The 26038-nt window shown below is 43.2% G+C and overlaps 2 protein-coding genes across 4 annotated transcripts in view; both read right to left on the bottom strand.

Annotated features, from left to right (window-relative positions):
* AFAP1L1 (actin filament associated protein 1 like 1) overlaps window positions 1-26038 on the bottom strand; it is a 902653-nt gene that overhangs the window by 577205 nt on the left and 299410 nt on the right. The window lies entirely within an intron of this gene.
* Window positions 1-26038, bottom strand: part of ADRB2 (adrenoceptor beta 2) — a 103864-nt gene that overhangs the window by 20635 nt on the left and 57191 nt on the right. The window contains exon 2 of one of the 2 annotated variants that reach the window (XM_042454205.1): window positions 23354-23427. The exons of the other annotated variant lie outside the window; for it this stretch is intronic. Coding sequence (XP_042310139.1) covers window positions 23354-23427 — 74 coding nt within the window. The remainder of the gene's footprint in view (window positions 1-23353; window positions 23428-26038) is intronic. 2 annotated transcript variants of the gene reach the window in all.

Genomic DNA, 26038 nt, shown 5'->3' with positions numbered 1-26038 from the left:
GTCTGACATCAATACTAGGAAAGATTCTGGAGCAGATCATTAAACAAAGAGTCTGTGAACATCTAGATGGCAATTCCATAATCACAAAAACTCAACATGGGTTTCAGAGAAACAAGTCATGCCAGACAAATCTAATCTCTTTCTTTGATAAAATTACCAGCTTGTTAGATGAAGGGAATGCTGTGGATATAGTATATCTTGATTTCAGTTAAGGCCTTTGACAAGGTTTTCCTTGACATTCTTGCAAACAAGCTTGTAAAATGTGGACTAGACAAGGTAACTGTTACATGGATTTTGTAATTGGTTGACTGGCTGAAGCCAAAGGGTGCTCAACAATGGCTCCTTTTCATCCTGGAGGGAAGTGACCAGTGGGGTCCCACAGGGCTCTGTCCTGGGCCCAGTGTTATTCAACATCTTTATCAATGACCTGGATGACAGAATTGGGAGCATACTTATCAGATTTGCGGATGACACCAAATTAGAAGGAATAGCTAATACTCTAATGGGCCAAAACTAACAAAATGAAATTCAACACGGAGAAATGTAAGGTATTGCACTTAGGGCAGAAAAATAAAATGCACAGATATAGGATGGGGACACCTGGCAGAATGAGACTACAGTCTGTCCTTGCCTTACGTGGGGGATCCGTTCCGGATCCCGCCGCGTAAGGTGAATTCCGCCTATGCTCGAGCCCCATTGGAAACAATGGGGCTCGTGCGCGGCGGCGCGGCAGCGTGCGGGGCACAACGGGTACGCATGCCCATTGAATTGAATGGGATGTGCCGCCCCTTCCGCCCTGCACGCGCCCCGCGGCTTGAGCGCGTATGCTCAAGGCCACGTATGGCGCGGGCGCACTGTACATGTGAAAGGGATCTGGGAGTCCAAGTAGACCAGAAGTTGAACATGAGTGAACAGTGGGATGCAACAGCTAAAAAGGCCAATGCAATTTTAGGCTGTATCAATAGTAGTATAGTGTCTAGATCAAGAGAAGTGATAGTGCCACTATATTCTGCTTTGGTCAGGCCCCACCTGGAAAACTGCGTCCAGTTCTGGGTGCCACAATTCAGAAAGGACATTGAGAAACTGGAGCGTGTCCAAAGGAAGGTGACTAAAATGGTGAAGGGTCTGGAAACCATGTCCTATGAGGAACGACTTAGGGATCTGGGGATGTTTCGCCTGGAGAAAAGAAGGTTAAGAGGTGATATGATAGCCCTGTTTAAATATTTGAAAGGATGTCATGTTGAGGAGGGAGCAAGCTTATTTTCTGCTGCTCCAGAGAACATAACCCGGAACAATGGATGCAAGCTACTGGAAAAGAGATTCCACCTCAACATTAGAAGGAACTTCCTGACAGTAAGGGCTGTTCGACAGTGGAACATACTCCCTTGGAGGGTGATAGAGTCTCCTTCCTTGGAGGTCTTTAAACAGAAGCTGGATGGCCATCTGTTGGGGATGCTTTGATTTGGATTTCCTGCATGGTAGAGGGTGGAGTGGATGGCCCTAGTGGTCTCTTCCAACTTTACGATTCTATGATTCTATGTCTTTGGGTGGCAAAACGAAGCAGCCTTCATCCACCGGAACAGGTCTCTAGAGTAGGCACCTTCCCATCTCTCACTGTTTTTCACAGATTCCACAATGGCACTGTACCCAAAACTGGAACTATGAAATCTGCAAGTCCCCAGTGAAGTAGCTGGGTTTTATCACACCAGAGCACATGAACCCTGTACTTGCAGACACCATAAACAATTATTTTACAGGACTGCACATTAACAGTCAGAAGTTAATGAGAAGAGCCCTCCCTCCGGTCCATCTGCCTTGGTCCAGGCCTCAGAGGGAATGAATGAATGAATGAATCTTTATATACCGCCGTTCCTTCGATCACGGCGGTTTACAGAATAATAAAAATACAAGTTACATTAGCAAAAGTCTCCCATATTAAACAGTACAATACATCAATTAAAATACATCATTCAATCATAATAATTAAAACCAGTTAAAAAACAATCAGACAATTCAATCAATACAATACACACAATACACAGGAGAAGAATAGTGATTAGGACATGTGGAGGAAAGCTTGGCGGAAGAGGTGAGTCTTGAGATTTTTCTTAAAAGACTCGAGGGAGGGGGCCGAGCGGAGCTCGTCAGGGAGAGAGTTCCAAGTCCGCAGGGCCGAAACAGAAAAAGCCCTATGCGCAGACGCTGTATATTTCACCTTAGGAACTCTCAAAAGTTGTCTCCCAACCGACCTGAGAGTGCAGGGCGGATTATATTGGGAGAGGCGGTCCTCCAAGTCCTCTGGTCCCAAGCCATTTAGGGCTTTATAGGTAACAACCAACACCTTGTATTGCGCCCAGAAGCGGATTGGCAGCCAATGCAGATCTTTCAATATAGGTGTTATGTGGCTGGCCCTGGAGCTGCCAGTGACCAGTCTTGCTGCCATATTCTGAACCAACTGTAGCTTCCGAGTTTGGTACAAGGGTTGCCCCATGTAGAGCACATTACAGAAATCAAGTCGAGAGGTTACCAGTGCATGTACCACTGTTTCAAGGTCCCCCCGACCCAGGAAGGGTCGCAGCTGGCGTATCAGCCGAAGCTGATAACAGGCACCTCTAACTGTCGCATCCAACTGCTGGACCTGATTCCCTCCCCCCCACCATTCCCTTTTCCTTTTAGATTGTAAGCCTGAGGGCAGGGAACAGTCTATTATCCCCTCTGTTGAAAACCGCTTGGATTCCCAGTTATTGGGCGGTATATAAATAAATCCTATTATTATTATTATTATTATTATTATTATTATTAAGTGTGCATGTTGTATGAAAGTAAAGGTCAGTGTTGCCAATTTTGCGACTTTCACACGAAAACGGGGACTTTTCAGAGCTTTTCGTGTGATTTTCGCTCCTTGCTCTAATTCAGTGCCTTTTCCGTGCCTTTGGCAGCCTGCTGCAGAGCAACCAAAACCCTTTGGAGTGTAACAGTTTTCAGCCAAGAGGGCTGGAGAAAACTCTCTCTCTCTCTCTCTCTCATGACTCCCTCTGAGAGCCAGGAAGGAGCAAGCCCGTTTGGAGGAATAGTTCAGCCAATCAGAGAGAGGACAGTGATTATTGCCACCCCCTCAGGCATTCTCAGGCTCCAGGGGCAAAAGTGCTGGAGAGAGGCAGGGAGTGAGGGATCTTGGCTGGCTTAATCCCAATTGCCTTGGATTTCCAAGTAAGACATAAGTTTTAAGGCACACAAAGGCAATACTTGACAATGGTATCATGGCTTGATGTTGTGGATTTCTGTGTGTGCCTGAGAGGGACATTTGAATTTCTGAATTCCTGAGCTTGGGCAGAGTGCCCCAAGCCTACCTCTCAGGGTTGTTGTTGTACTGTGAGGACCATTTGGGTTGTGAGATGTGAATGCAATGTCCCTGAGTGTGTGTGTTAGTGATTAAATCTGCCTCTGAGCATGGGCAGAGCACCTGGTCAGTTGGCACCCCTGCTGCCCTGTCTTCCAAGAATTTGGTTTGTGGCTCTCTTTTCGTTCCCTTTTCCATTGCCATCCATATTGCAGAAATAATCCAGTTTGGCACTGCTTCTAACTGCAAGGCTCCCTGCGATGATGGGATTCTGGGCAAACCACCAAGCCCAGAATTCCATGCATGGAGCCCTGGCTGCCAGTAAAAGCAGTGTTTCAACATGTCACAACAAACTACAATTCCCAGGATTCCCTGGTTTGACAAGGGCATTGCCTCCACGCTTCCAGAACACAGCCCCAGAGAATGAGTCTACAGGATATCAGTGTTGCCAGTTTAAGTCCAGTTCTTCAGCTGCATTTGGATTTAATAATGATAATAATGGTGATGATGATGATAGTGAGATAGATCTTGTAGCACCTTCGAGTCTCACTGAAAGAAAAGTTGGCAGCATGAGTTTTCCTAGACTTAAGCGTATTTCCTCAGATGCAGGGGAATTATAGTTCATTGTGGCACCAGAGCTCTTTCTCACAAAACTACACTTCCCAGGGTTCCCTAGCACTGAGCCAGGGCAGTTAAAGCAGTCTCAAACTGGATTATTTCTGCAGTGTGAGTTGGACCCAACTCAGGCTGCATCTTCACTCCAGACTCCAGAGACAATTCCTAGGATTCCCTAGTACTGATCCAGGGCAATTAAAAGGGTTTCAAACTGGATTTATTTCTGCAGTGTGGTTGCATCTGAACACATTTCTATTTGGCACAAAGCTTCCTGAACCCCCTTCATGTCAAAATAAATATCTTAAAAGGACTGAAAGATTCTTTGTTTGGTTCAACGGAGATTTTGAGGGTTGAAATAAGTTACAATTATTTTTATTCAATTATATTTACGTTTATTTGCAAAACATCTGCCATTTTAACATTATGGGAATTTTCCGGGAATTGTGACTGAATATTCCGTGTGATCTGGGGGGATTCAGCGGGTTTTGGACAGACATTTCCGGGAATTATCTTCGAGGCTTGTTGGCAACACTGGTAAAGGTATTCCTCTTTGACAAGGTCGTCAAGTCATTTCTGACTGTAGGGGGTGGTGCTCATCTCTGTTACTAAGCCGAAGAGACAGTGTTGTCAAAGACTACTCTGTGGGTCATGTGGTCAGCATGACTGCACAGAACACTGTTTACCTTCCCACTGGTGTGGTACCTATTTATCTACTTGTATTTGTATGCTTTCAAACTGCTAGGTTGGCAGAAGCTGGGACTAGTGATGGGAACTCACCCCATCATGCAGCACTTGGGCCTCGATCTGTCAACCTGTCGATCTTGCAGTCAACAGAGTCAATATCTTAACCACTTGAGCCATTGTGTCCCTGACACATGCTACATATAGGTAAGCAAAGCTTTGAAATGTTACTTGATGGACTACAACTCCCAAAATTTATGGAGCCACAATGATTGGGGGATTCTGGGTGTTGCCACCAAAAAAGTAACATTTGAAAGCTCTGCTTGTGAAACAATATTCCTTGGTGATTGTCACAGCCAAGTAAGGGGCATTTTAAGAATAATCTGGAAACAGAAATAACCAACTCTGATTAATCAAGACCTTGCAGTTGTACAATAGATTCAAAAGAATTATTCTCCTATGAGTTTGCCTCATATGGAAATTCAAAAGGCTTAGAAGGGAACAAAGGGGTATTTCCTATACCAAACTGGCTCTAAGTGTAACTTAGGCCATCTTAATTCACTAAGAGGATGCCAGCCAGAGCACTGATTGTGCTTCTTTTCTTTTTTCACCCTGTAACATTCCCCACAACTTTATGGAAGCCACCTTAAATGATGTTAATTTAAGATGAGGAAAGCTCTTTAAATAAGCTCCACCAGGACAGGAGCTGGTGGACAACACATTTGTTTGGTGACTTCTCTCACCTCCTACACATATCTTCCTTCTATGGCCCACCTCCATGTTATCCAACCTGCTCAGGGTGGCACTACTTCCCTGGGCAAGCCACTATTTTTAGCGCCTCACATCAAGCTATCTGAATTGAGGCACACCTCCCACTTGCTCTCCACCACTCACTGCCAGCAAAAGGAGCAGAAGAGCAAGCCCTTATGCTTTTAATGCAGCAAGAAACTCTAGTCTCCCATCACACAGGGGATCTCTCTTGCTAGTGCTGCATGTGCATTTGCAACAGGTTCTCACTCCTTGAATGCCTCAGGCCTGGGAGATATGTATGAGTAGAATCAGGAAAAAGCAATAAACAAACAGAATTAAAATTCCCTCTCCCTCTCCCCCCCCCCCCGGGGGAGTGGGGGCTCTAGGGTTGGAAAATCATTTTCCTTTGCTCATCTTCAAGAGGGCTAGAGTTTGAAAGGGGCTGAGTTAACAAAAGAATCAACATCCCAAAAGTGAAATTGTCTGTTTTACTCATATGCTTGGCACCCACTCCCAAGATTCTCATGCATACTAACAGAACTACTAATGCAGACATAAATTGTGACATTTCCACAGAAATAAAAGGGGTATTGTCTATGCAACAAACAATATGGTAAGTAACTGCTCTAATATATTCAGCCTTCAGCACTGAAAAGACCATTATTTGTTAATCAAATACTCTGTACCTAATATATTCTCTGAGGCTTCCACTGTCTGTTAACGAAATCTAATAGGACAGTGAAAAATAAAAATTGTAATTAAAGCAGGGCTGGTGACTGACAGCAAGGAAACTAAATGTGTTTCTCAAACTAAGACACCTACCATGGCAACTCAGGGACTATACATACAGCTCCCAAGGGGCAGTGGGATGCTGCCCCTTTCCTACCCAGATCAGGGCCATGGCAACCGCATGCCACAGCCTTGATCCAGCAGTGCTATGACTATACAGCACTCCTTCAGCACTGCATTGTATGGACACAACGCCAGTGGAGTGGCATGATGCTGCACGTTATGTGGAGTGGTGCGTGGCGTCAGGGTGCCTTGGGGTGGAGTTGGGCATGTGTTGTGAGGACGCTATGCCCTGACTCTGCCTCCATGCCCGCCTTAATGGCCAATGTGTACCGGGCCACTGTCACAATACAGTACCAGAGTGCAATGCCGAACCAGATTCAGCATTACCAATATTTGGGCAGGACGCTGCTCCTTACATAGGTGGCATAAAGAGAGTGAAACCAAAGCATAAAATAATTATTCAATTGCTACAAGAAGAATAAGGGAGCAAAAAAATAACTCTACATAAATGAAAAATCCTTTCTGCCTAAATATTAAGAAAGATGGATCTTTGTTTCCTAGGATTTTATCACACTGGCAAAAAAGACAGGAGTAGAACGTGATGCTCCCATCAATATCACACAATAAAGCTAGAATTATCACACATTATGCAATATCATGCAATAAAGCTATAATTATCACATGCTGCATGACACAGCGATTATCCCATGATTAGGGTTGCCATAACCCTCCTGCCAGCGGGACATTCCTGGTTTTTCACCACTAGGGGGTGTCCCTGCTCCGGTTCCTCCTTGACTCCCGGCCTGTTGCCAATCTGGTGACTTTCACACCAAAATGGGTACTTTTCAGAGCCTTTGGTGTGATTTTGGTGGTTGGTTTTAATGGTAATTTTGAGAGTTGAAATAAGTTCCAATTATTTTTATTCAATTAGGGCTATGTTTTATTGCCATATTAACATTACAGGGACTTTTCAGGGATTTTGACTGAATATTTGGTGAGATATGGGGGGATTTGGTGAGTTTTGGCCAAACGTTTGGGGAATTATCTTTGAGGCTTCTTGGCAACAGGAGGTTGCCAGACTCAGGAAGAACCTGAGCTCCTCCTCTGTTTGGTCCCCAAGGCAGCAGGGGGGAGAGGGCCAGTTCCTTTGGCACCGAGGCGAGGATGAGGAGGAGGAGGAGGAGGTGCGTGGCCGTTTTCAATGTTTATTTTGCCCCTGTGTATTTTTTCTAACTTTGACTGCCAGAGCTCAATGCTCTGGAATTCTAGTGTCTGTGAGGCATTTGGCCTTCTCTGTCAGAGAGCTCTGGTGCCACAATAAACTACAGTTCCCAGGATTCCATAGCACTGAGCCCTGGCAGTCCAAGCAGTGTGTTTTAGACACAGATATCCTCCTTTTGTGAGTTAATGAATGAATCCAGTCCCTAGCCTTTCTTTCTCTCTCACACTCTGCAGGAGTAATAACCCACTTTGAGACTGCTTTAACTCAGTGCTAGGGAATCCTGGGAATGCTAGTGTTTGGGAGACATTGAGACTTCTCTGTCAGAGATGGCTCTGAGGCCACAATAGACTACAATTCCCAGGATTCCCCAGCACTGAGCAGTCTCAAACTGGACCATTTCCTCAGTATGGATGCACCTGGTGAGGCATTCTGGGCACTGCAGTTCAACTACATTTGGAGGGTTATGTGACTCCCTGTCAGAGATAGCTCTGGGGCCACAGTGTACTACAATTCCCAGCATTCCCCAGCATTAACCCAGGACAGTTAAATAACTCTCGAACTGGATTATTTCCTCAGTGTGGATGCAGCTTTGGTGAGGAACTCTGGGCATTTCAGTCCAGCTATGTTTTATTTCTGCAGTGTATTTTGGACCAGAGACAAGGTGACCAGACGTCCTCCTCCTTTTCCAGGACATGTCTTCTTCTGTCAAATTTCAAAATGTCCTCCATTTTGATCATGCCTAAGAAACATGCATTTATATTAACATTTTAAAAAAAAACATCAATTTTTTCCCGCGTGTCCTCCATTTATTAAAACTGTGTCCTACATTTGAAAATGTTGTCCTACATTTGTCCCGGTTTGGAGGTCCTGACTTATGGCAACCCTACCCATGATTATCCTGTGGATAAAGAGAAATTCTAGTGCCGCTTTTTAGTGACGGAAAATCTTGTGAATAAAAAGCGGCGCTAGAATTCCTCTTTATTTATGAGATAATTACGGGATAATAGCAATGTCATGTAACATCATGTGATAATCATGGCTTTATCACACGATATTGACAGGAGCATCCCACTATGCTCCCATCCTTTTTGTTGATATGATAAATTCCCTATGGCCCGGTACAGACCAGCACTTTGCACTGGCCTGGAGACGAAATTAGGGTTAGGTAGAGCTGGGTGTCTACACGTGCCCAGCTCTACTATCAGCATGCAGGCATCATCTTGCCACACCTCGTCCACATGGGGAGTGCAACAATGACGTCTGCGTGGTGCAGCGCCCAAACAAGACCACCCAGACATCAAGATCGTACGCAAGTGCATCAATGGTGCCCCGCACATGGCATAAAACAAACCCGCTGGGAGCATGTTCTTTTTAGGCCTCCCGGAGGCCATGCTATTTACTGCAGCCTCCATCCAGAGCAGAAAGGGGTGGCGTCTTGCTGACCCTTTCTGCCAGTCTGTATACCCCCTAATTTTTTTTATGTAGTTTCTCCTTGATTAAAAAAAAATGGAGAAAATTAAAGTTGTAATCAAAATGGCACAGCCACCTACACATACTAGTGGAGCTGTAGCCACATTGTTGCTAAGGCCATATGTGTTGCTCCACCCTGAATTCTGTAGCCACAGAGTGCAAAATCCAACTCCAAGGAATGGTTATCAATATAAACCAGACTGTGAACATATTACTTTTTTTTTTACAACTCTCAGAACCCTTCATCGGAGGTTTTGGGATTTGTAGTCCAAAAAGGTAATTTTCCAATTTTTGACAGAAATTGGACTATAAAGAATGTTGTATGCACTAGGGCATTATGAAAGTAGGCCTGTCTGTTCTCCAGATCCAATGACTGCTTGTTACAGAAAGGTGGTAGCTATTATTAAACCCATATTTATTTGTCCTGACAGTAGTGTCTGTTCTATCTAAATATTTCTTTTATCTCATACCCATATGTTGATTATGGGTGTGGAACAGCAACTAAAATCTCACCTCCAGAGGATCAATCACCACTCCCTTCAGTTATATTTTGTGTGGGATTGTGTACAACGCTTGCTGCCCACGCTCAGAGTTGTAGTAAACTATGACACAGAAAAGTAAGTCTAGCATACTGTCTAGTGCCAGAGCAGGGTGTTGTTCAAGGTGTCTGAACGGGTTCTATCAATACTTAACACTGACACACCTTACCACTATAAGAGAAGCATTATTGGAGGTAAATGATGGAGCAGATGGTCTACAGCAGAGAAGCATTCCAACACTTTTGCTGATGGAGTGCAGCATCCCCTCACAGTCAGTGGTAAAAATAGGCCCCCAAACAAAAGCTACCCAGACCTTGACCAGTGATCAAATTTGAGTTCCATTTGCTTAGATATATGGGGAATCCTTGCCCTCCCAAGATGAGGCCAAAGGAAAAGGGACTCTGAAAGATTATATATAGCAAAGCAAACAGAAAAACAAAGCACACAAGCACAACCCATCTCCTTTCAACAGCTATGAGAACTGTACAAGCAGGTTATCAGCAAAGGAAAATTTACTCTCCTAGCTTAATATCTTTTCCCAGCCTCTAACTGCCAAAGCAATGCAAAAAGTATCCAAGTTTATTAATCCAAATTAGCTCTGATGCCACTCGACAGCTGTTAACATTTGGCCATGGTGTGAATAGGGGCTCTAAAATCCATCTGCTTGATGGCAGTGTCCAAACTCATTATGGAAACCTATGTATAGGCCTCTTTGTGTGTGCTCCTTTTAGTTTCACTCTGTGCAAAGCCTCAAGACTGTGGGCATTTTCAGACGGGAGGCTCCTTACATTAGCAAGGTGAAGTTCTGTCATTTTCTCCTTAATGGATTTTTCATTGTAAGAAAAAAGAAGATGGAAGAAGTGGTAGAAAAATATGGGAGGGTTGCAAGGGGAAAACAACAAAAGTGTGAACATCTCCCCTAACATTCTGTGAATGAGATGATGATGATGAGACAAAAGCCTCCTATGAAAAGTCTCCCATTAAATAAAGGTTTGGTTTACGCTATTGTCACTGAACTGGAGGCTGGGAATAGTCTTGGTTGCCAAGATTACGGAATTTACCTTTTGTAATTGTCTGTCTGCTCCACATCCATATTCTGTTCTCACTGTAGAAGCAACCCCCAAAATGAACTCTTTCAAACTCTGCCCTATGTCATTCTGTTTCAGAATTCAAAATTGCAATTGCTGATATGTGACTGAGCTGCAGCAAATGCCCTGTGACTTGCTACTTTGAGTGTCTAACAACACCATGCTTAGAAGTAACATCTGACAAGTTCTACTAGTGAGCATGATTATATAAACAGTTCTGCAGGCCTTATGTATTATAGTTTCATATCAAAACTAGTCCTTTTCCCAAATATTGTTTGGTCTGAATTGACCTACTATGATTATGAAGTATTTTTAAAATGTTATCTGCAACACTCGTAATACACTACTAGATGGTCTTGGAGCTACAGTTTCACACTCTCCAACTGTCCTGTTTTGAAAGTAACATTTCCAATTAATCTTCTATCATTCCACTTTTCCAGCTGCTTTTAAAATGCCCCCATTTCTCCCTCCTCCTCATACTTTCTCCTTTTGTCCTCAACTTACTTCAATTGTTGCAAGCTGATTCCAAAGTGCAAAAGTAGTTTGCACACAGTTAGCTCAGCAATGGGAAGAGGAGAGAAGGGGAAAGAACCTTGCACTTCCCAGTAGCCTTAGGTAAAAGCAAACTGCTGCACCCTCCTCTAGCTAATCTGTTCTTCCTTATTCATATTTTTTCCATCATGACCACACTCTGATGTTGCTTGGTTATACATATCCCACTTTTCATCTGTGAAATGTTGGATGGCATGCAGTTTAAATTGAAAACATCTAGTTTCAGCCAGTGGCATCCCCACTGTCACTGTGTGTGTGTGTGTGTGTGTGTGTGTGTGTGACTTCTGGGGCGGAGCAAAAAGGGCACTCCCCCATGTCGCTGCCATGGTGCTTAGAATGGCACTGTGGTAAAGACCATGCTTGCCCCCCCAGCCTATGACTCACACATGGCCATGGCTACATGAGACCTGGAAGGCAACTGGCCACATCCCCCCCTCCGTGTACTAAGCCACTGGGTGACAACCCCCTCTGTGGTGCCACCAGGTGAGGTCCGTGCCAATATGCCCCCCTTGTGATGCCACTGGTTTCAGCTCTCTGTGAGATGGTCATCATGAGTGAAATTAATGAGCTAAAACATCTACTGTGCTTCATAAGGGGCTTTCCAAGACTGCATAAGAAGGTCATATTCCTAAGGAATACCACCACAGTATTCTAAGATTGACTTCATTCAGAAGGTTAAGAGGTGATATGATAGCTCTGTTTAAATATGTGAAGTGATGTCATGTTGAGGAGGGAGCAAGCTTGTTTTCTGCTACTTCAGAGACTAGGACATGGACGATGGATGCAAACCAAGGAAAAGATATTCCACCTCAACATTAAGAGTAACGCCCTGACAATAAGAGCTGTTCGAGAGTGGAACACCACCAGCCCCCAGAGTGGTGGAGTCTCCTTCTTCGGAGGTTTTTAAACAGAAGCTGGATGGCTATATGTTGGGAGTGCTTTGATTGTGTATTCCTGCATGGCAGGGGGTTGAACTGGATGGCCCTTTGAGGTCTCTTCCAGCTCTATGATTCTATCATTCTGACACTATAGTAAGCCATACAAACAAGCTGACTTTAAAAATGCTAGGCATCACCTGTTATATAACAAATTGGAGACAGCATGATGTCTCCAATTTGCAAAGAGCTTGAGTTCTAAAACACAAGTGAAAGACAAGTAATGACCTAGAATTCTAGGGTGGAGCACATGTAACACCCAAACTGAGGACTCTCTTTGGCTATAATTACACAATATTATTCCCACAACTTTTTTTGGCAGAGACACTGCTTCACAGGCCTGAGCCAAAAGTGGGTGTTGCTTTCCCCAAAATTTCTAACCGCTTAAAAAAAAATCACATTTCTGAAAGGGTTTGTTTGAAAATGGATGAATGCTAACCTATACAGGTAACAGAGCCCTGCGTAAGCTTCTCTTACTCTCATGGTGACATCACAATTACTTATGTGATCTCTGATTGGCTGGAATCAGTCTAGGAAGAAAGAGAAAAGTTCTAATTCCTGTGAACTTGACTGGGAGGAAAGGGAGACTTTTTATAGCAACTGCAGGTGTTGTTGTTCAGTTCGGGTTGTTTTAAAGGAAATATTTAATTTCCCTCAAAAACATTACTGTTGCTTCAAAACTGAAATGATCAAACATTCAGCACATCACTGTTTAAGGAGAATCACATGTTTAATCTATGCTAGCATCTATTTTGTGAAAATGAAGTGAATGATGTTTCAGGCCAGACCTGTCCCTTAATGATATATAATTGTTTCAAGAGATGGGGAGGGAAGAAGGGAAAGTGCTGAGACATTCAGGACACTTTAACAGAAAGCACAACATGCTCGTGATGTCTTGGTTTACACCATCTTCAGGAGCAAAAGAATATAAACTGGAATACTTCAGCAGGACATCATGACACAGTCATTCCAGGCTGTAGAGTATTGGGTTCCGGGTTAAAACATATCCATTCTATCATTTGTTTTAACTTTCTCTACTAGCTGTTTTTCTTTCCACATTTTGACCGTAAAGCCAACTTTTGTAGCAGAGTACGGGCAGTAAAGGCACATGGATAACATATAGCCAAATAATTAAACTTTCTTGGTACAGCTGTAAAGACTTGGCCTATCATGAAGTAGATCGAAGCATTGGACAACCTGCCTATCAACAGATGAAAACCCAGTCCCCCAGTCGAATTGTTGGTGTGGAGTTTCAAAAGTGAGATCCATATGGGCACAAACCACAAATGTGGTTCCTCCATCACCCAGGGGGAGGAAGGGCCCATAGCCCTCAAACTGAACTTATCCCTAGATGCCCCCACCCTAACATATATTAAGGAGACCCCCAAATTGGGGAGGACAGACAAATAAATCTTATCCCCACCCCAAATCCTGCTCCACACCAAAACAACCGTAAGCTCATGCCAGCTGGGCAAACCTACTCCACCAACAAGCATATTCCCAGGGTCCTGGCTCCATTCAGAGAAGTGAATCCCTTGGGCTCAGAACACTTTTTTCCAAATGGGGGAAAAAATGTCATGGTGTTGAATCAGTTGGCCTCCTACTGTGAACACAAAATTATCCTGATTAGTTTGCTGACCTACTTTCTGGCCTTTTCCACCAGGTTTGTCCATATTAGAATCACAGTGCCAGCTGTGCCATTCTAGCAGATCAATAGTGTTGGAGAAATGAGCCTACAGAATCCCAAAGGCCCATTGGGGCTTTCTGGGGCTAAGAGTATGTGACTCGTCTGAAGTCAACCAGTGGGTTTCCATGGCTGAGCAAGGAATCAAACTGATCTCCAGAGTTGTACTCCAACACTCAAACCACTGTGTCACACTGACTCTCACACAATGCATACCTGAACAAATATATACAAAGCATGTTTTTAATGTGAAACCAGGGGCTATTTATTGGGGATATTTGGTTTCTCTTTTAAACTTGTTTTCAAAATGATTTTAATGTGTTTTATGAGGCGATTTTAATTGTTTACATTTTATTGTAAAGGTTTTTAATTTACTATTTCTGGAAGCCTCCTAGAGTGGGCCCCACTCTGGGAGAAAGGTGGCATATAAATGGAATAAATAAATAATAAAAGGATAAATTGAACATTTTACACCAGAAGTCCATGATATCATACAGACTACTTTAAGCATTTCCTGAGCAAATTCCAGGTTATCAGGAGGTGAGAAGGAACAGGTAGCTGTCAGACATAACTCCTGCTAGCCCTGTGAAAATAGGATGTTTCCAGAAGTGGAGTTGCAGGTGACCCCACAGCAGTCTGGCCCTTCCTTACTTCTATTACCACCAATGGAAGAGGGGCAGCTGCATCAGACCTTTCACATAATGCACTTCCTTTGGTTGCATTCGCATCCAACACAGAGAGCAAGGTATCTGTTACCTTCCGCCTCTTTAAACAATTTTGAGGTATTCTGTTTTCCTCAGATGTGGGGACCAACCTGACTAGCAAGAGCTTGTCATTGAGAATATCCAAGAGGGCTTCCCACTATGAAACACCCATTTCTGGAACACCTCCTCATGATCAGTGGCTGCTATGCCTCTGGTCAGTGTGTGAGGTCATAGTACATCACTAAGGTACCAGCCTTACTCTGGATAAGCAGGCTCAAATACCTCCATAAAAACTGTGTAACCTATTAATCAGCTATTGAAAGACTTCTCCATTTCTTCCTTCTTTTCCACTTTTTCTCCTTCCTGAACTTCAGGCTTTAACAAAGAGAAGAGATCCACACAGTGCTCATCTAAGATTTACTCCTGTGTCCTATGAGCACTACAGCCCTCATTGCCCTCAAAAGCAGAGGTATGACTGATGGTTCAGAAGCCCTTTCCAGTGTTCAGTCCACCATTAGCCAAGATTTAGACTGTTCCCCATGCTCCCCTGCCTAAACCAGCTAATCAGGACATGTGATGCAATTCAGTAGTCTCCAGATACTGATGAAAACACTTCCAAGGAGGTCTCAACAGAAACTCCCCTCTTGCCTGAGCATGCCCTTTTGATATCTTCTACTGCTTATGATACTGTGTCTTTGTTATGGCAGTTTTCCTAATCTGGCTGGACTCTCTCATGGCTGCTGGAGCTGCAGGGGGGCAGGCATGCTCTGTCCCTCCCTCAGCTTGGCTTCTGCATCCTTTGGGTCTTATGGAAGATTGTGAGGGGATATTGCTGTTGCTCTATGACAGCTTGATGGCTCTACCATGGATCTCAAAAGCTTGACCACTTCCACCAAGAGCTGGCAAGTCTAAGAGAAGACCTGTAGTACACCGTCACTGCTGGATTCCACTGCAAATGCTGTCTATTGCTGGTTCAGCCACTGACCTCTCCAGAGGCTATGCTAGTACTGCTGTCTTGCAAGGCACTAGGTTGGCCCATGACTCTGACCCCTAGTCTAAATGGCCCTTCATGCATGCTGAAGGGCGGGGCTGAGGCTAAGCCTACTGAGTTTTATTTTACTCTCTCTAATAACCTCAAGTAATAAAAGCTTTCTCAGGTGTGGTGGCCCCCAGTATGGAATGACCTGCCCTTGAAAGCCCAATTAAGCCCTAACTTTATGGTGGTGCCCAAAACAAAACAAACAAACAAACAAACAAAAAACAGGGCTTTTTAACTAATGGATTTAGGATTCCAAAATGAATACCTTGTAAATATATTTCATAATATTAAAACACTTGAATGAATGAATGAAATTTTATTTCTAGACCGCTATTCCTTGCAGATCACAGCGGTTTACAAAAACACCATCAAAACCGATACATAGCCCAACAATACAAAAACCCACCCATACCATTTAAAAACAATACAAGGGAGGGCGTGTCTTCTTCAGGCAGGCAGTTGGAGCCAGCCTGCCTCTTTCTCCCTCAAGATGGTGGAAGAAGGGAGGGCTTTTCTTCTTCAGGCAGGCAGTTGGGCCAGCCTGCCTCCCCCCCCCCCCAAGATGGTGGAAGAAGGGAGGGCTTCAAGATGATTTCAACCTGTTTAAATAATGTTTATTATTTTAAATTGTTTTAAACTGCTTAAATTGATTTTAACGTGTATATCATCTTAAGGTTCCTGTGATACTGAATGGGATATAAACATTTTAATTAATAAAATATCAAGAACGAAAAAGATCTAAGTCTGGCAATAATAAAATCCATCCTTTTTTGATTGAATTTGAAAGGATGGGCCTGGGATCTAATGAATGCAAAACATGCACTATCAAGGTTGGCAAGTTCAGTCTTTTATGAAAGAGTATTTTATAACTACATCTTGACTTTTTGACTGGGATCAAGTGTAATTATTTATTAAGGATAACAAGGAGCGGTCACAAGAGTTCTAGCTAAACTGTATGATCTTCTAGTCAGGCAGGCTAAAGGGAAATGGTTACCCACTGCCTTGGATAATGAGAAAGAAACCAGAAATGATAGGGGAAGCTGCTGCTGATGGAGATGAATCCATGCTGTTCTGGCCTTGGGAATCAGTCCTCACTCTGGCTTTCTGTTCTGGATCTGGAGTGCTTATGGCTTGTGGGCTTCCAAGCTCTTGTCCAGTTCTCAATGAAGCACTTCAGGGCATGCAGCCCAAGAGCCTGTTTCTTGCCCTGTTGGAGCATTGGATCAGTGGGAGATTTTTCAGTTCATAAAAAAGCTGTTAGCTCATCCAAGTTAACACAACTGTTGTACAGTATGACTATTTCTGAAGCACAAATGGAGGAATGTATGTCACTGCTGTCTGAACCATGATGCCTACTGGGATGAACTTCTTTGCCACCAAATGTCCTTGCTGTCTTTGTCATTCTTTCATGTCTGTGCCATTGCCTTTTCTACATTCCATCCTCTGGTCTGTCCATGACAAAGTCCACTGGGCTTTTTAAACACTGAATAAACACTTGGCCATCTTAGAGCATATAGAGCTTGTCTCCTCTCTGTTTGCTACTTGCCCACAGGACACAAACAAATCTTCAAGCAAGTCTGGGCACTTGAGCTTACATGAACTGCAGTTTTCTAGTTCAAATCCTACATGGACTAAATCCACACAAACCCCATGCAAAATAATTTGTACTGACCTCAAACCTGATTCTTTTAGAATAAATATGCTTCTGATTGTATTGTAATTACTTTGTTGACACTTGAAGGCTTCAAAATGATATTTTAAAAATGCTTTTTACTCTGAGATTTTTTGGGGAAAATGTTTTGTTTTGTTTTGTTTTTAAGTGTGTGCCCTGTATTCTGGATCTTGTAGAATCGAGGGGGGGTGGATGGAGGATAGGAATTGCCTTGGCATCCTCATCTGGCAGATGTGGTGCTGCCATTTTTTGTTGTTGATAAGCATCCACTTTATCAGCTGCAACCTCAGGAAAGCCCAGAAACAGTGGAAGAAAAAGAAAAGGAGCAGTTGTGGAGTGGTGAACAAAACAAAAGAGAATTGGTGGCACTGGCTAGGGAGGAATAGGGGAAATGGGGGAGAGATCGGAAGCTGGGGGGCGGTAGAAAAGGAGTGTAAAAAGAGAGGGGGTTAAAATCCAGTTTGCCCAGCATAAACTCAGAGCGTGGGGGGGGGGTAAGGGGGAAGCCTCTGTCATAAGGCAATGCAGAGCTGTGTCACTTATGAATTTATCAATTTTATACATTCCTACACAAAAGTAAGTCTAATTGCATACAGTGGAATTTACCCCTAAGTAAGACAGCAGAAGATTACAGCCTTACTGGGGAATAAATTCCTTTGGACCCAGAAGGAAAGAAGGATAGGTTTACAAATAGCTGTTTCATACTGTAGGGTTGAGTTGTTGTTGTTTTTTAGTTTTGTTAATCTAGAGGGAAGATCAAAGGAAATTTAAATGGCATGGGCTAACCTGACTGAGTAGATGTTTAATTTCCCTAGGGATCTTTTTTCAGAGGGGATTTGCCATTGAATCAGTGTCCCTCAAAGTTGAGAGCATTTGACTTGCCCAAGGACACCCAGTGACCTTAAGCTAGGATTTGAACCTTCATCTCTAGAATCATAAGGGCTCAACAGACAGCCCTAAGGGGTGGCTCTGTGCTGCCCCTTTCCTCACTGGATTGGGGTCATGGCAATCACATGCTGCGGCCCCAATCTGTCCTTGCTGCAGCACCAAAAGAAGGCACAAAAAGTGGCTCCTTTTTGCACCATGGAAAGGGTGCCCTAGCCACCACAGTGGTAGCTTTTCGGCACTCCTTTGGCACAGCATATTTAAATCCTGCACCAATGGAGTGCCGTGATGGCTCTCACTGTGTGGTTGGGTATGTGGCTTGATGCCGGCATGGGAGCAATGTGGGGGCGGTTGGCGTACATACGCCATGCCCAACACCACCCCCACGCCAACTTATAGAGCCGGTCTGTACAGGCTGATAGTCAGGCACTCAAACCACTACACTGGCTCACAACGCTGCACACTGGAGCTGAATTATTTTTCATGTGTGAATTTAGCCATAGGTAACACACTCATAATTTCAGAATGTAGCTCTCTCGATTTTCAAAAAATTGGTTTATTTCAGTGAAAGCACTGCCTAATGCAATTATATATTATAATGTATTTTGAAAGGTTTTGAAAGAAATAAGGAATCCTAGAGACTAACTGGGAAGAAGAAATTGCTAGAATAAGCTTTTGTGGACAGATGGGCCAATTGGAATAGGGGAAAAGTCACTGGAAACACTGAGAATTTTTAGGTTTTTTCTTGTTTTAATTTTATCTTAATATTCCCAGGTCTGCAGCCTAACCTTCTGAGTTTCCATCACTTTCCACTCCCTTGTGTTCTTCTACCCCCCCCCCCATCAAGAGTCACATCTAAACTCAAACAACATGTCAGAAACTGAATTTTTCAACAATTTCCAGTGAGCCATCATTATTATCAGGAGTCATCACCAAAGTGCTAAAGCACTTTAGCAGAATCCTCTAATTAAGCATTACACATTAGTTTTGGTGCAATCATTCCTCTTTCCCTCACTTGGTCTCTGTTGAACATATATCCTGGAAACAATAGCTATGTTTACTGGTGGCAACCATCTTAGCTAGTCCCAGGATAATACAAAGGCATCTGAGGGGCCATTCAGACTACAGAAAAGAAAAAAAACGGGTTTGAAAGTGATTCTTGCATGTGAAGTTCATATTGGATCCGAATCCGTCACATTCCATGTCGGGGCTTGCACAAAGAAATGCCCCATACACCGAGGTATCCAGATTCGGGCTAAAATCCGTCTTTTCCCAAAAGACTTGGGTTGCACGAAATTTGAACTTGCCCTTGATCATGATCGGGGCAAATTAGGGAGGGATTAGGGGCAGGCAGAGGTCGGAGCATTCCCTCCCATCATCAGAAAGGAGGGGGGGAGGAGGAGGAGGAAAGAGCCAAAAAAAGGGGAATATGGATGCAAAGGGTGACAGGAGAAAGGGGAAAATCAGGGGTGACTTTTGGGCTGCACAGGGCTGTCAGAGAGAGGTGGGGGTGGAGAAAGTGATGAAGGAGGAGGAAGAGGAGGAGGAGGAGAAAGGGGCCATGGGAGGAAGGGAGCCATGGAGGGGATCCTAAAACGGAGCAGGAGGAGGAGGAGGATGAAGGAGCTGGGGGAAAGGGTCAATGGGCATCCCCGAGGAAGGAGAGGGTCTGAAGGAAGGAGGAGGAGGATTTCCAGGGGGAATTGGGTTGCGGGGCTACGCTGGGGCATGTAGGGAAATCAAGCTGCTTGTTCTAGTCTCACTTCCTCTTGCTCTTGGATTATTATTATTATTATTATTATTATTATTATTATTATTATTATTTGTGTTATATGAGGATGCTACAGGAATGCCTGAGCTGCATTTCCATTTTATTCCCAATTAATTCCATGGGTCTACTTTAGTTGGAACTGACAGGTCACACTCTCTCAGCCTCAGTGGAAGGCAATGGCAAAGCTCCTCTAGCAGGAGGAAAAGGGTCAGGTCAGGTCAGGTCAAAGGCAGGGCATGAACGGAGCCCACATCAGGCACCCCCCCCCCCTTTTCATATTTTTTAAAATTATTTTTGACCAAATATGCGCATGATTTTTTTTCTTGAGGCAGATTTATAGATAGATAGAACATGGCTAGCATCTTGTGCACTTTCCCTTTTCTCTGGTCGCTTCAAGCAAAGGGGAAATGTGAATGCAAATGTTACAATCCTACAGTGCGAATGTTACATTTTTTGCTCTTGTCAATTAGACAAAATGATACATGCTTTTGCTACTGAATTCAGAGGCAGCCCTGAATTGCTTTTAAAAGCAAAAAAGAATGCAAGGCAATCGCATCCTTTTCTGGCGTTTCTGAGGTGAGGAATTTATTATTATTATTATCATCATTATTATTATTTCATGTGTAAGAGGCATGCTGGGGGGGCAAGGAGTGGGGGATGCATTAGCTTGTATGGGATTGAAAATGGGGACGGAGCAGATCTGACCCAAATGCCCACACATACACACAACACACAAAAAAGAGGTTTTTAAAAAATTGACACTTTGGGGCATTTTGTGCATGGCTCTTTAAAAAAAAGGAGGGGGAGGACACTTCTGATGCTCCTGCAAAAACGTCACCATGACGATCACTTGATTGACAGCAGGTACCTTCACAGCAGGCACAGAATGCATTCGATTTAAAATGGCCCTCTTTTTGTAGTGGGCACTTGCTAATGGAGAGATTCGGGGGAGGGGCATCTGAATCAGCCCAGTTCCTTCCAGCTTTTTGATGCCAGTCTGAATGGGGCCTGAGTATTCATCATTTCATAAAATGCTAGGTTAATATAAACTGACTGGGAAGTAGGAATGGAAAGTCCTTGGTCCTTGGAGTTGCTAGGAAATATTTTGGGATGAAGAAAATGTCATGTAGATCTTTAAAATGAAATCAGTTTGCAAAGAAACAAAATCAGGGACCTCCTGAGACTTTTTTCCTCATTTGGAGAGGCTCACAATCATTTAAAGTTTATTCTTCCATGTTATTACTGGATTCCTTTATTTGTTTTTATGCTAAAACAAATGCATATTAGATACAAGTTTTTTAGATATAGGTTTAGAAGTTCAGAAAGAGGGGAGTCATATTTCTGTTGTCTTAAGACACATTTACTTGAAAGACAAGGTTAATCAGACAACACAATCTAGCAACAGTTAAAATCTAGCAACAGTTAGAAAAAACCCTGCTGTTTTAAAAGATACTGTTCACACAATTATCATGATGTCTCAGGAGTCAGAGTAGAATTTTTGAGATCAAAATATAGCTCAGAAGCCTAACTGAAAGCAGGGGTGATCCCATAGGATTTAGCATGACAGTATGAGTCAATATGTATGAATATGCTTTTGCTAACATAATAGAATTACACCGATTTAAAATATTAAAATTGAGTTACCAAGACAAATACACAGCTTTCAGCATTTGGCATAAATGAGAGCACAGGAATGTGAAATAAGCCCAAGGGAAACTCTTAATGATTGCAATTTGCAATGCATGTGATGAAAGATTAAAGAGGTGGTGATAGATAGATATTTGATAATACTGACGACTATTTAGCACAGAAGGTATACATTGCTATGTAAACTTTCATCTCCAGCAAAAGTATAAGAAATCTGTGACTGCAATTTTAAGTGCATTCACTTAGAAGGAAGACCCAATGAGATCTATGGCATTGTGGTGTTATGTTTTAGGAAAATATCAAAACAGAAAAATTTATCTGAATGCAATCAGAAGAATCAAACTGATTTTACATATACAAATATTTATGCAATTAGCTCTTTGTTAGTAAACCAGGTTCTTGATTTTTCCTATGAAGTGACTACATCAAGGACTCAGCTCACTTCATAAGAAATGGGTCCCGGAACAAATAAATTCTGAGCAATCCCTAGAAGCCAGGATGACTAAATAGACGCTGTTGTACTTTGGCCACATCATGATTAAAATGACTCATTAGAAAAGGCAGTAATGCTAGGAAAGGTAGAAGACAGTAGAAAGAGAGGAAGGCAGCACACCAGATGCATAGGCTCAATCATGGAGACAGGGACATAGCCAAGGGGGGGGGGTCCGTGGGGTCTGGACCCTCCCCTTCCATTAGATACAATGAATGGCATGTGCTGCTGTGCCACTGCGCCCAAGCCCGATTATAATGGTGGCACTTAGTCTGGACCCCCCCCCTTCCCAAAATTCTGGTTACATCCCTCATGGAGGTCACAGGCTTGAACCTTCAGGAACTGAGCAAAGTGGTTGAGGATAAGAGACCCTGTTATGTCTCATCTGTTGGGCTGCCATGAGTTGAGGTCAACCCGAGGACAATGAACAATAATAAGCCCACATACAAGAAAATAAACTCCCCAAAATATCCTCTACCATGTGACTAACAACTTAATCTTTTTATTTTCTGCTTAATCATGTAGCTGCTGTCTGTGTTAGCAGACCCTGTATTTCCAAGCCCTCATCAAATGTATTTGTGCCCCCCTCCCCAGTTCTAGAGTTGCCTCCATATCTGCTGTGCTTTTCACATACAGTTCAGAAAGGATTAAACAAACTATATGACAGAAAGATGGCAAATGTTTTCAAGTAAAACCTTTGCTTTTCTAGATAGATAGAGAGATAGAGAGATAATATTTTGATAAAATGCCAGAATAAAAAAAATTTCTCATGTTCTGGCTAGAACTTCAGAGCCCTTCATTAAATGAAACAAAGGACAACAATTAAAAAAACCACAACTAAATTAAATGGGATCAGAACAATACATCTCAAGAAATTAAGTTCATCTATTTAGAATCTGTTTTATGTCTGTCTCCTTTTTTCCCTTGAAAGTCTTCACTCTATCACCATAAATTGCATGACAGCTGAGACTGAATTTGTGATGCCTTAAGAGGTGTAGGTCACTGTATCTTCTTGCAAGGAAAATCTGCAGGTTTTTGACTTACTGTGCTAAAGGAGCTGTTATAGGTACCCTGTTCTTTTAGAAAGTAGTAGATCACAATAGGGGTGGGGGGAAGCAGTAAACACAGCACTTCCATCCCCATCCTAGGATGATTTCCTTAAGGAAATTATTGTTTAAAATCAAAATTTGATCTCAGTGTTAACATACAACTGGAATCCTGTTGGTGATATACATATTCATGCCTAAAGTGGACTTAGGATGTGCTTGCCTTGGTTGGGATGTTGTGCAGGGAGCTACTCACAACCTTCTTATTTCTCCTTGTACGGTATCCAAACTCTCTGCCTCAAGGCAGTTTTTAAGCCTTGCAAATACTGCCATGGCTATTTACTGGCAGGGGGAGGGAGAAAGGGAGAGTATGTACTGTCTTTCTCATGGCTGATTCTCAAAAAAAAAATTTTTTTTAGAGTTCTGCGTACCAACAATGTTTTCTTCAGGGTAGGGCTTTCACTTGAGAAAACAAAATGCTCTTGCTTCACTGAAAAAAAAACACCTAGAAAGATGGGGGTGAAGAAAGACATTACATATAAAGAGGAACTCTTGGTAATAAATAAATAAATAAATAAATAAATAAATTAATAATAATAATAATAATAATAATAATAGTTTTATTTTTATACCGCCCTTCTTGCAATCAGGGTGGTGTACAACATTATACAAACATAATACATATAATAAAAAACATTTACAATTAAAATCACATTAAAACCAATTCTGGCCAGCTTGCCACTGCTGTCAGAGGGGGGGAAGACTAGCTGGAGCCTGTGTCCGGGAATGCTAATTTGAACAAGAAGGTCTTTAATCCCTTCTTGAACTGGGCCAGGGAGGTGGCTGAGCAGAGCTCTCCGGGCAGCGAGTTCCAGAGGGTCGGGGCCGAGGTGGTGAAGGTCCTCCTGGATGTGGAGGCCAATCTAGCCCCTGGGACCCTCAATAGCTGCTGCCCAGATGTTCTGAGTGTGCAGGGAGGATTATATGGGGAGAGGCAGTCCTCTAGGTATCCTGGGCCCAAGCCCATAATCAATGGGTGGAGGAAAGTGGAGAAACAGCTAAGTGCGAAGCTGGTGAGATACAAATGTTATAGCCTTTGGGATCAATATTACCATTAGTTAAATATGATTAAAAGAAACAGCACTAACTGAAATGGTGGAATGCAAAGCCACATGTTAACAGCCTGCCACAATCTGATGCGCTCTAGGCGTGATACACTATAATATAGTTTATTTATACCTTCCACCTCTCCCACGGATTGAGGCGGGATTACAACCTTAAAAGACACTTAGTACAATTTACAATCAATACAACAATAAAATTTACCAAGAATTCCTATTAGTTCTCTAAAAATTACAATTCGTCCATTAGCCAACAATCAGAGTCAAGGAAGAGCAGTTGGCATAACCTTTTTATATGGAATTCAGTGGATAAGCCAGCCGGAAGAGAACTGTTTTGAGTGCCTTCTTAAAAGCCACTAAGTTACTAATGAGACAAATCTCTTCCGGTAGGTCATTCCATAATCTTGGGGCCACAGCAGTGAATGCCTTATGTGAAGTTGTCATTAACCTGGTATTATAATATTCTAGTAAGAACTTCCCAGAAGTTCTGAGAGTGCGGGGAAGATTATGTAGGGAGAAGCGCTCCCGCAAGTAACTTGGGCCCGAGCCATGTACAGCTTTAAAAGTAATAACCAACACCTTATATTGCACCTGGAAGCTAATTGGCAGCCAGTGAAGAGATTTCAGTATTGGTGTTATATGGTCAAACCCAGATGTTCTGGTGACCAATCTGGCTGCTGCATTTTGAACCAATTGAAGGTTCCAAATTTGGTATAAGGGTAGCCCCAAGTAGAGCGCATTGCAGAAATCTAACTGAGGCGGGATACAAACCGCTGCTTTGCGGCACTTCCCCGCCGCCGCCATTTGCTCCGCGCGGGAGCCGCAGCAGCCAAACCGCGCGACTCCCGCGCGGAGCAAAAAAGAAACTCCATTTCGGAGCTTCTTCTTGCGGCGCACTGATGACGTCGCGAAGCGCCGCCGGCACATTCGCGACATCATAGGCGCCGCGACACGTCTGGACGCTATGCGTCCAGTACGTAAAGATGGTGGCGCCCATGTAGAAGGGGCGCCGCCATCTTGTACGTATAGGATACGTACTAGGGTTAGGGGGGTGCGGAAGCACCGCCCCTTCCTAACCCTAGTACGTATCCTATACGTACTATATGGTGGTTTGTATCCCGCCTGAGAGATTACCAGTCCAAGTACTACTGCTTCAAGGTCCTTTCGGTCCAGGTAGGGACACAGTTGGCATATCAACCGAAGCTGATACCAAGCACCCTTGGCCGTCGCATCTATTTGGCCGTTGCATCTATCTATAGCTCCCACCACCCCTAGCCAGCATGCCTATTGATGGGATGGTCAGAGTTGTAGTCCAACACATCAGAAGGGCATCAAGTTCGGGAAGATTGTTTCAGAGATTAGCTGCCTGCAACCATTCCCCCTAAAGTTGTACAACTGAAGTGATCAATGATTCCATTATCATCACCACAGCTGACCTCGGGCAGTTGAGCATTTAATTGGAGATGATGGATCTTCCATGCCCTGGCTTTCATATTCTGAAAAAGAAGGAATTCACCTTTGTGTGGGCCTTTAAGGTAACTTCACTTGTGCCTTTTGTTGTGTGCCTGTAAGTCATTTCCAGCTTAGGGTGACCCTAAGGCAAACATATCATGACGCTTTCTGGGGCTGAGAGTGTGTGACTCACTCAAGGTCATCCAATGGATTTCCATGGCCAAGTAGGAAATTAAACTCTAGTCTGGAGGGCCAAATAAAGTGGTTTCTACCTGGTTTGAAGACATTTCAGATGACACATGCCTCTAAAGCATTCGGAAACTGGATTGAAGCCACACTCTACAGCTAAAAATGGGAGCAAAAAAGAAACTAGGATATTCCAATTTAGCCCAGAAAATGTGCACCTTCCACCCTACATATTTTAATGTGTAATGTTTGTAACTTCTTAAACTGTTTAATTGGTTTTTAAACCTTATATTTATACTTTGTAATACTTTTGTATTGTTTATAACTTTTACTGTTTTAAATTTGTTGGTAGCCACT

Source organism: Sceloporus undulatus, chromosome 2, assembly GCF_019175285.1.
Source record: "Sceloporus undulatus isolate JIND9_A2432 ecotype Alabama chromosome 2, SceUnd_v1.1, whole genome shotgun sequence".
In the NCBI taxonomy this organism is placed as follows: domain Eukaryota; kingdom Metazoa; phylum Chordata; class Lepidosauria; order Squamata; family Phrynosomatidae; genus Sceloporus; species Sceloporus undulatus.
Note: the sequence above shows the minus strand (reverse complement) of the source record. Positions and strands in the feature narration are given on the sequence as shown.